Source organism: Podarcis erhardii (genome assembly GCF_964252035.2).
Source record: "Podarcis erhardii genome assembly, chromosome: 10".
Lineage (NCBI taxonomy): Eukaryota > Metazoa > Chordata > Lepidosauria > Squamata > Lacertidae > Podarcis > Podarcis erhardii.
This window is the reverse complement of record NC_138500.1, coordinates 76,457,288-76,468,744: the sequence shown is the minus strand read 5'-3', so window position 1 is coordinate 76,468,744 and position 11,457 is coordinate 76,457,288. Positions and strand designations below refer to the sequence as shown.

The following is an 11,457-nucleotide window of genomic DNA, read 5'->3' as shown; positions in this document are numbered from 1 at the left end:
TGGACCTTGTGGGGGAGGGGGTGAAGTCCCCTGCATGTCAGAGAGGTCTGTCAAGTAGATTTCATGTGGGGGTGAAGGGGGAACAGCATACTGCTCCTGACCCAGCTGGACCCAAAGCCCCTTTTGGTGGCCCTTAATTCTGGGCCAACACAACCAGAATTCTGGGCCAATGCAACCTAGCCAGGTTGGTTGGCTAGGATATGCAAAAAATAAATAAAAAGAGTATGACTTTTGGAGTGATTTTTTTTATCAGACCTAACTGCAACTTGAAAATAAATCACCCTTTACCCAAAAATGTCCTGCAGCTTATGGAAGGAATGCTTATCCAAAAATATGGTTCTGGGCTCCCCCTGCTGTCTCATTGGTTTCAGTTGCCCAATTTCGTAAGGACACTGATGTGATGAAAATGGAGCTATAGGAGAAATTGGACACTGAAATATCAGGGTGCTTTCTGTCCCAGTGATGGAGGCTCATCCTTCAGCATGGTGCAGCCACAGCCAACGTGCACACAGGCCATGTGTCTGGCCATTTGCACCATGCCCCTGCATGGAGGTTACAGACCGCTGATGTGCAAGAAAAAGGCCCAAGGCCAGACGTAGTATGAACCTTTTAAACATTGCATCAGCAGCATGACGTTTGTTAATTGTATTTAATTTAAATTGGGCCTTTGCACTAGTTCACTAAATTGCCAGTATGAGAGACTGGATAACAAGTAGCATAAAGACGTACCAACTGAAATTGCTTTGTGATAGCTTAGTGTAGGGCTGCCATATGTCTGGAATTTCCTGGGCATTGCTGAGATTTGGCTGCCGGAAACAGCGCCCAGGTGGAAATCGCTTAAATGTCCAGGAAAATCCAGATGTATGGCAGTCTATACCTATGGCAGCTCAACAACTTTCCCAAAAAAGCTCAACAAAATGGCAACACTATCTTAGTGGCAGGGTCTTGCTTATGCTACAGGTTTTATTGACCATATATTTGGGTTAAGGAAGGAATGCTGTCCACCTGCTCTTGTCAGATACATTTGCAATCCCTTTTCTGCTAATACGTTTTTATTGCTTTTCAATTTTTAAAAACAAATTAACATCAAATTAATTCAAATTTAATACAAAATTTACTTCCTACCCTGCTGCTATGATGTTTCTCTTTGCTTCCTTACTCTGCTCATTGTAACGTATATTTCCTAATTCCATTTCAATGCTTAATAATGACAAAATGATAAAATATTTTATTTTTTCCCTTCTTCATTTCCCATCCTGTACATATTTCAATTCCTGCTTAGACTTTTATTTACAGTAACTATAATGGGTCAGCATACTTACCGTGCCTTGGGCCTGTGTCTCGAGCGCCGATCATGCAGCAGGCCGGAGGGCGGGAGAGCGCTTGCCCATACGCGTGCGCACATGCTATTTCCGGCATACTTCCGGGTCGGAGGAGCACCAGAAGTAGCTTGTGCGCATGTGCATGGGCCTCCTCTGACCCGGATGTGCACCAGAAATAACGCTTGCACATGCGTACAAGCTATTTCTGGTGTTCCTCCGACCCGGAAGTGGGCAGCTGCACAGCGCAGCGCTGGTAAGAGTGGGCAGTGGCAGCGGGGATTGCCGCGAGTCAGATAAATGAGTCCCTCGGGACTTATCCGGCCCGCGGACCTTAGTTTGGGGACCCCTGAACTATAACATATTCCCAAATCTCAAGTTGAGCTACTCTTCACTTTGTCAGCCCACAGAAATTATTAGTTCTAAATCAATAGTCCACAGATACAACTTATCCCTTCCGCTGTTCTACATGTGCAAAAGTCTGACTGACGATGGTAAATTAGATATCCTCTTCAGTCACTGCATTCCAGTCCTGCTCCACAGAGGTAAGCAAACTCCAAGGTTTCCAGACGCTCATTGTTATGCAGTAAAACAATCCTTGGTGGTATCAAGTTTCCCAGGCATCAGAGTCTGGTCTCTTCTCTGTCCATGTTACCTCTGTCGTCACCAAGAACTTTGTTCCCACAGAGTTATATATAAAAGAATTAACATTAATGCTTTCCTCTCCTCCATGTACAGCAAAGACCATAGAAACCATTTTTTATCCTTCACAGTTCCAGATTCATTTTTCTTTGCAAGATATATACAATTTCATAAAATCACAACAGCTTGGGTTTCATTAGTATTGCAAAATAATACTTCATCTTGCCTCTCTGAGTGCGTTGGTCTGTCATCTCTAACTCCAGCTTTAATACTCAGTCTCTGTTACATTCTCTCCATTCTTCCACCCCCGAGCTCTGGAGAGCCCAGGAGAGTGACTTTCCAAGTTCACTACTGGAAAGGAAAGTAGGTACATTTGCAATCTTGAAGGATTTGATGCTTCCCAGTTCAATTTATGCCTTTGTTTGTTTGTGATAATAATCTGGAGTCATTTAGTTGCCAATGTGGTGCATGTACCTGCTCTTTGCTTGTAAGCAGACTGTCATCTGGATTTTGCTGTAGGGATGGAGAGGTTGGGTAAATGGTCCTGCCTTTGGGAGAAAGTTGTACCAGCTGATCTTTTGATCTTTTCCAGCTCTTGGAGCCAGCGTTTGTCCGCAGACAGCTTCCGGGTCATGTGGCCAGCATGACTAAGCAGCTTCTGGCGAACCAGAGCAGCGCACGGAAACGCCGTTTACCTTCCCGCTGGAGCGGTACCTACTTATCTGCTTGCACTTTGACGTGCTTTCGAACTGCTGGGTTGGCAGGAGCTGGGACAGAGCAACAGGAGCTCATCCCGTCACGGGGATTCAAACCGCGGATCTTCCAATAGGCTTATAAAGTGCAGCAAATGTGATGCAGTGTTATTATTTACTAATATAAAATAAACAAAACAATATTTTGCTGAACCTATTGTACTCTTAGCCTAGGGCACACTATTGTTAAGAATAGTGTGAATACTTTAAATCAGGGGACGTGCCAGCCCAACAGTGGATAGGCAAGGCACAATTCCCTAGCACCTCCTGCAGCACAACAAATTCATTTTGTCATTTCTTCTAATTAATTGAAGTGAACCCCAAGGATTTCCCAAGACCTGGACTGGGTTATGTTATCTGCAAGGATGCTCCTCACCTTTGTACCTGGACCCAGCCAGCATGTGGTTGCTCATGTAGATAGATCAGATTAGAGTTAAATTCTTGAAGGTATGCATCATTGAAGATCACAGGATTGGACGAGGCATGATGCTAAACGGGGCATCATTAAGGAACAAAAGGCTTTGTGTGGGGATGGAATAAGCCACTGGATCTTGCTGAAGCGACAAGATTTGGAAGAGGCTGGTGTTATGTATTGAAGTTCTCCCCCTGGCCACCAGGAGTATCGTGTATATAGTTTTCACTCAGGTCCACGTCAGTTACTTTAGGTGGGAAACCCTGGGTTGTTGTTGCTGCAATGTTGACAGCCAGCTGCCTATAAAAGCAGGCCGGCTGAGCTGTTTGCTGTTCAGTTCTGTTCCAGCTTACAAATAAAGAGCTGCTTTGGAGAAATTGCTGTGTCGTCTGCTATGTCTACCCACTATTCAACAGCTGGTGAGTGTTATTTCGTTTCCTAGCAGTGAATCTTTCTCCTCCCAAGCTAGTTCAAAGTACAGGGCTTGCAGCAGAGGCAAGAGGGAACTGCCGCGGCAGCAGCGGCAGCAGCAGCAAGGCCTATCACATGGCTTCGTATGTGACTGACTGCTTGGTTGCTCCAAGTCAGCAAACTCTTGACAGGCCTGTTCCTCTGCTGCTGGGGATAGTGGGTGGGGATGGAAGAGATGAGCATAGGAAAGAGCCGTGGTTTCCGCTCGGAGAAGAGGAAGTGAGAAAGGAAAACGAAGTGAGAATTAAATCCTTCCACAGCTGCATAGTAAGAATAAACCAACAGTTAGAAGGTTTTTCCCTTTCAGGCATGGAAAGTTGCACCTGCTGAATTTCTGCTAGTTGTTAAAAAGCACAGGGGACACCTCACGTGTTTAGTAAGTGAAGGAGCCAGTTGGGGCCTGAAATATTGCTAAGTTCACTCCCCTCCCCACTATCCCATCCAGAAGCAGAGTTTTCAATTTGTTTTGTAATTTCAGGACAGGAAGAAATGGAATAAGATTATATCTTCTACTGCTAGGAAAGCATCACCTGTTGAATGCTTGCCTGTCATGCAACTGCCACAGAGCTTTCTTCTGAGCCAAATGCTCATGTGGTTTATATCACACCTCAGATATGAACAGCTTTGTTTAGTCTTGGAAGATCATGCTGGGCACTTTGAGTACCACTGCCTGGAGCAGGACTGCTGTCTTTAAATAATGTTTTAGATTCAAGGCAGGCAACATTTCAAAGCAAGCTATTAAAATCCAGCATATGAAACATTTTTTTAAAAATCTGCCTTTAGCAAAAAACCCATCCCATCTTATGCCAAGCAATAGCATATATTTCAGACCTTCAGATTAGAGGAAGGACTCTTCAAATACAGTGGTGCCCCGCAAGACGAATGCCTCGCAAGACGGAAAACCCGCTAGACGAAAAGGTTTTCCGTTTTGGAGGTGCTTCGCAAAACGAATTTCCTATGGGCTTGCTTCGCAAGACGAAAATGTATTGCGAGTTCCTGCGGGTTTTTTTCCCTTCCCCCCCTCTTTTTCTAAGCCGCTAAGCCGCTTATCCGCTTATCCGCTAAGCCGCTAATAGCGCTAATCCGTCAATGGGCTTGCTTCGCAAGACGAAAAAAACGCTAGACGAAGAGACTCGCGGAACGGATTCTTTTCGTCTTGCAAGGCACCACTGTATCTGAATCCAGTGCTTCTGGCACCTTTGTAGGCTTCCCAGTATTATAATGTCCATATACCACCAGGCATGGACAGAAACCTGGGAGGCTGCACTAAGCTTGTGTGGAAACTTCATAGAGTGCTAGAGTTAGAAGGGTCCCCCAGAGTCATCTAGTCCAACCTCCTGCACTGCTGTGGCATGAGATGCCTAGCAAGGCCAGTGGGACAAATAAAAGCTTTAATCCCAGCAGAAATATTAACTTACTGTGATTTTGAAGAAGTCCTGTTTCTGGATCAGCCCTGTATTTTTTAGGGAACTCAAAACTACCATTATTGATGCTACTAGAAGCTATCTCCTGAAACACAATATTCTGGTACTTGGATGGGCCCCCAGAGCTGGAGTGAGTCAAAGCGCAATGTGAAAAGGTGTTGCTCAAACCATCATCTTACTCTAAAATGTACAAATTTCCCATGTGGTTGCAAGCATCTGGCTCCCAAAATCAATACAGCCTCTGTATACGATACTGTGGTGATATTATAAGAGTGGTTTATGGGAATGGGTTAGAACCTGAGAAACAATTAGCTACAATCAGTCTACTGAGATTTCAGTGTAAGCATTTATGTTAATTAGCTGGATAAGTTAGTGTTTGTTGTTTTCTTACCTTCTGAGCTATTTTAATCTATATAACTATTTGGGTTTTTCTTTCTTGTAGAGTTTTGTTTTAGTCTGTATTTTTTTATGAAAAACAGAGGACAAACAGGCTGTAGCCTGGGAGAACTCCTGGATTCCAACTGGTTGCTTAGACTGCTTTGTCAGCTGCAGCCACTGCTGCCCTGGGGGAGCCTGGCCTCAGCTGCCCCTGCTCTGGTGAAGTCCCAATGTTGTCTATGTGAGACTGACATGGAAGGGGCTTTTGGAAGAAAGCTCAGCTATAAATGTAATAAATATGTGATGTCTTTAAATGAGCAAGGGAGGAATGGAAGTCTCCGTCTCTTTTTTTTAAAAAAATAATTTTTATTCAATTTTTAAAACACATAATTAAAAGACAAACACATCACAAAACACAAACAAACATAAACAAATCAAACATAGATAAATTCATAGTCTTATTTTCTTGTAACTTCTTTCAATCGACTTCCCCATACCTCCCTTTCGCTGCATCCTTATTTTAGAAAGAATTTTTTTTTAGCAACCCTTTAGTCAATTTATCTATTTAGTTCCCTTCATTAGATTCCCATAAATTTATTGGTTACAGCTGTAATTCTCTGCTTCTTACCCCTTGACATCTTAACACTCATCCATTTTACAACAGTTTTTAAGATATATTTTAAATTTCTTCCAGTCTTCTTCCACTGCCTCTTTCCCCTGGTCACGAATTCTGCCGGTCATCTCTGCCAGTCCCATGAAGTCAATCACCTTTATCTGCCATTCTTCCAGAGTAGGTAGTTCTTGCATCTTCCAATACTTTGCCAGAAGAATTCTTGCTGCAGTAGTAGCATACATAAAGAAAATCCTATCCTTCTTTGGCACCAATTGGCCAACCATGCCCAGGAGAAAAGCCTCTGGTTTCTTAGTAAATGTCCATTTAAGGACTTTCTTAATTTCATTATAGATCATTTCCCAGAATTGGAAGTCTCCGTCTCAGCCATCTGCTAAAGGAAAGTTGTCTTGCATATCACAAGGCACTTAAACACCATTTTGGTCCAGGGGAGCTTATGCATATATGGAGCAGCTGTGCAGCAGCAATGCCTCCCAAGTACAGAAGCCTCTTGCTGCCCTCTTGTGTTAACTACACTGCACTTCGCCTTTGCCAAATCTGAGCCTCAGCAACTTCTGCACATTTTTTCCTTAGCACTTGACAGACCAACATAATTTTGTTTATCCTAGTGCAACGTCCCAGAAAGCTTGTCCCGCTGGAACCTCTTGTTCGTTGCCTTAATTTGACAAACACCAATGCTGAAGAAACAGCACCAGAGCAGTCCCTGGAATACTTGTACACTCAAGGATGTGGGTGGTGCTGTAGTCTAAGCCAATGAGCCTCTTGCGCTTGCCCATCAGAAGGCTGGCCATTCAAATCCCCACAACGGAGTGAGCTTCTGCTGCTCTGTCCCATCTCCTGCCAACCTAGCAGTTCAAAAGCACACCTGTGCAAGTAGATAAATAGGTACCGCTGTAACAGGAAGGTAAACAGCGTTTCCGTGCACTCTTCCGTGCACCCAACTGTCTTCTTCTACCTCCTTTTCTTAACTTTATTCTCAACAACAAAGCCCCAAGTGTGGTCGGTCGCACATGACCCACTCACCAACAGGGAAATGACACAAGCAGAAGGAAATGGCACTGTCACACAAAACACACAGTCATCGGATTTGTCTGTCACCTTTTTTGCAGCTGTGTGGTATAGAGCCTTGCTCAAGTGTGCCTGTGAGGAATCTGCTGAAGAGGAATCAACTTTACTTCGAAGTTCAAAGCAAAATCGTGCACAGTTCTATTGTTGTGAAGCATTAATGCTGGTTTTAACATTAAAAATGTTAGTTTTATTTTGATACCTATATAAATACACAATTAAATGGAGTCGTTTTTAAATTTGCTACTGTATTGGCAATGAAAACTTTATTTCCAAAAGTAAAGCAGCAAAAATACTGAATAAATAAATTGACAGAATGGTTTGTTTTGTCATCTCCATATAACTGACAGCCTTCATACAAATTAAAATATTGTAATGAATAGAATAAACCAATGGTCTTAAAAAAAGGCTAGGATATAAAAAGTAACACCTTTTGACATAAAAAATACAGCACAGAACTAAAATAAATCTGAATACAGTTTTTTTCTATTTACATGGATAATTAAGGCCCAATTAACATATGGCAAAGCACATTTGGAATTCATGTAAATTTGAGAGTTGGGGCAGGGGTGGTGATGAGAAAGTATTATTCATTCTACCACCCCATAAACGTACAATATATTGCAGCTACAAGATACAAACCATGTTACCAACCTAAACCTCCTAATATTACATATTAGAGACACAAAGGTTCTTTTGAAAGCTGCTGTTCTTAAGATTCATGTGAATGAGCAGACCCATGAACGATGAACATTTGTCTTCAGGTCTCATACATATGTAGGGCAATGGTCACACTTTGAGCCGGCCCCCTGAAATCAATGGACTTTAGTCATTTGCTTTTATTTCAATGGGTCTAACTCAAAATACAGCTAACAGTTTCACCCATAATCTCAAGCTTTATATTTGCAAATATTCTCAGACACAAGTGCCTCATACCAAGTGTCACCATCTCTTTAGAAATATAAATATTTCTTCTCTGAAAACCTGTGTGCTCTTATTCACAAAGCAAAATGTCTATTTGAGGGCACGCTTTAACAAACATAATACTGACTGAGGTAATGTGAATCTTGCCAGAGGCCCTTTACAATGACCCTGAGATCAATAAGATCAGCTGCTAAATTATGTCCCTAACACCCTTGGAAATATTTGTGGTTAATTTCAAGGCAAGGGTGCTGCTTCTTTGTTTTTTAAGTTGGGGGGTGAGCCTGGACCAAGTCTATTTGCACCCCTGGGCCAAACACAGGCTCCTGGACAGACTTCTCCAGGTCCCTCAGTTGTCAAAGCAGTGGCAAAGGGAGGACACCAGTTGCCCCCAAGGAACTTTGCCAGGGGTCACTTTCCAGGTGGGGCTTCCCCCACACAGGTTATGGACCTGGCACTCATTCCCTTTTCCAAGGAGTCCTCCACCCCCAATGCTGCCACAAATACTGACTTAAACTCAAAAAAATAAGTTTGCTCTTGTATAGGACTTGACAAGAAATGCATATATGCTCAAGAAAAATTGGCTACCACACCACTCTGTTGATTTTGTGTCTCATGCTTGACTATTTTTCTCCTTCCATGTTAATGCCAATTTGAGGACTCCAAACCACCCAGGGCTTAGTTGTTCTGACTAGTGAAACAGTAGATTAATGCAGTCTATTGTTTCATTTGTTGACAGGGGGGAAAGGAAAAATAGTCTCTTCTACGGACTTTTTTATTTTAAGAAAGATATTTTATATTTTCACAGGTTTATTTGAAGAGTAACATTTCTAGTGATAACCATGAAAATCAAACACATTTCTGTGTATTTTCATATATTTGTTTCAGTCTGAAATGCATCTTTATTTATTTTTAGAATATAGCAATGAATGAGGAGCATTCTTAAATGGAAATGGAAGCTTGATTTAAATTTTGGTCTGCTTATTAAATTAATCAAGCTATTGGTTTCTATAAACTATTTTATTTTTAAAGGACTTTATAGATATACCCCTTAAATGTTCTGCTTTGTGAATAATAGGTGTCTGCATATGATGCACTGACTTCTGGACATTCCTTGAAGTAAGAAAGAACCCTGTCCTGCAATGAAGGGTCTGAATAGACTGTGTTGACCTAGGGGCATGATCCATATAAAACAGTCCCCTTAAATCCCAATGAAATGAATGATATTTAAGCATCTAATTGTACGCTAAAGTCCCAATTCAATGATATTCCAATTTCTGGAAACTTTAAGGCTAACATTTGCCTTAAAAACGATTCCTGAACTTATGGGTAAATGAGGGCCAAACTGTCTGCAGGAGCAATCCTAGAATGTTGCCGAGAAAGTCAAAGAGCCCTTTATGAATCTGATGATACTAGTTGTTGTTCACGCAAACTGAAAAATAGGTGAGGTCTGGATTCAAGTATGTACCTTGTAATCTCTTGAAATACCCAGAAATAATTATGATCTTACAGTTCTGTTTCAATACATGAGTCAAATAATCATAGATACAGTTATCAAAGCAAAACTTGCCATGCACAAGGATTTTTATGCACTTATTCCTATTTCGCTTGCACATGCACTTTTCTTCTCTACACCTACCTCTATTGTTCTTGGTTTCATAAATGAACGAGTTCCCATTTTAAAAGAGGGCAGTTTCATTGGAGTCTTTTTTGCAATGTAACAAAGGAGCAGAAAAGTTTGGGGGTTTTTTTTTGCACTTTTACGGAACTTAAAAAAGGAATACTGTTTGGTTATTTAAGCAAGCCATTAGACTGGACCTGCACAATAGCTGATCTCTCTCTTCCCACCCACCTTGCTGGAAGCTGAACACCAGCTGTGTGTGGCAAACACCATCATGTGGCTTGATAAATCTCTTGGTTTTGCTGCCTATCTGGTACTGCAGAAACAGGAGGGTTTTCAAACATCTGCCTGGCTCAGTGAGTCAAAAGTAGCACATGACAGCATTATACTGAGTTATTGTGTCTTTATGGACGAGCAAGGCCTATGACGATACAAGAATGCTGTAAGTAGGGGGGAAATACTATAGTGGAAAAAATGCTAGACAAAAAAAACCGAAACAGTGATAGACTCCTTTGGCATGACTAAAGATGTCTCATAGTGTTTTGTACTTAAGTGTATTTATTGTGGCAAAATATTTCAAATATAAATTTAATAAAAAAATCTACCTAGAAGATTTTCACATACTGAACGCCTCCTTATGAAGTGAGGATTAAGTCCCATGGAATAAGTCATTGTAAAAATCCTGCAATGATTCCAACATAACATAATTTGCAACAGAGAAAAAATATCAGAGGCTATTTTAAAGATTCTGCATCTTTCTCCCCTAACAACATTCTGTCATTGTGAATCACTGTAGTCTGTTTTCATTCTAAACTCATGCACGTGCAAATTCTCTCCCTCTTCTACACATAAACACCCTTTCAGGCTGCAAACACCCTTTGAGAATGGAATTACAAATTAAGCCTGGCACAGGGCTTCCACTGAAAACGGCCCCCCTGTGTTGCATTCTCCCCTCTCCCCTCTCCCCTCTCGCGTGCAAGATTCCTTATTCCAGGTTTTGACATTAAACTGAAGGTGGGAATGGATGTGTAGACAGGGGGGTAAATTCACAACATGGTGACATCAGGGAATGACACAAGTGATTCTACAAGCATGAGTGGAGATGGGGAATAATGAATATGGAGTGCTGTTTAAGGCAGCAGTCCTGGGTTGGGCTTAATATGTAGTCCTGCTCTTAGGCAAGAAGTGTTCCTATGTCATGGCAACATTCACACATCCACTGATCAAATGGAATAAATTAAACCCCCGTTTCTTGCACTATGACCAGCCATTTATGCTGCTAAGAAATAATACTTCTCTAAATGCTTCCAAAATAGCAATTAAAAAAGATAGGTATTTGCACTATAACTATTTTGCACCATTGCTGAAGTGCTCCTCCATAGTCCCTTTTGTTCTTCATTGTCATCAGTGCTTGGGGCAGGATTCCAAGTTTATTGTAGATCTGGTTTTGTAAAAAAAACAACACTCACAACAATGCTTGGCAGCTTCTGAAAGGAAGTTTTTCTCTCCCCACACATCTCTGGGAGAAGAGATGCAAGAGGGAAGTGCATATGGCCCACAGTACCTGTCTAGGTCCTTTCCAGCAGGGATATCTACTGTTATACATAAATGCCCTCTGGGTTAAAACCAGAGGACAGTGGATTCTGCAGGATCCGAAGATTGCTAGGAAGCTGTCTAGATGAACCAGGGCGCTTCAGGGATCCAGTCTGAAAAGTTGTTTCTGTGAGAGAAGAAGATATCTGTTAGCACAAAGGACAGATGAAAGACGTCTGCATCAGCTGCTCTCCCAAGTCCATTGTGATCTTGCCTAACTTTCCATGG

The 11,457-nt window shown here is 41.9% G+C and overlaps 1 protein-coding gene across 5 annotated transcripts in view; it reads right to left on the bottom strand.

The window, feature by feature from the left end:
• Positions 1–7,325: 7,325 nt before the first annotated feature.
• The window catches only part of RASSF8 (Ras association domain family member 8), a 134,202-nt gene continuing 130,070 nt past the window's right edge, over positions 7,326–11,457 (bottom strand). For all 5 annotated transcript variants that reach the window (XM_081879189.1, XM_081879190.1, XM_081879188.1 and 2 more), the window contains one exon: positions 7,326–11,356. In XM_081879189.1, the coding sequence (XP_081735315.1) occupies positions 11,235–11,356 (122 nt within the window). In that variant the 3' untranslated portion in view covers positions 7,326–11,234. The remainder of the gene's footprint in view (positions 11,357–11,457) is intronic.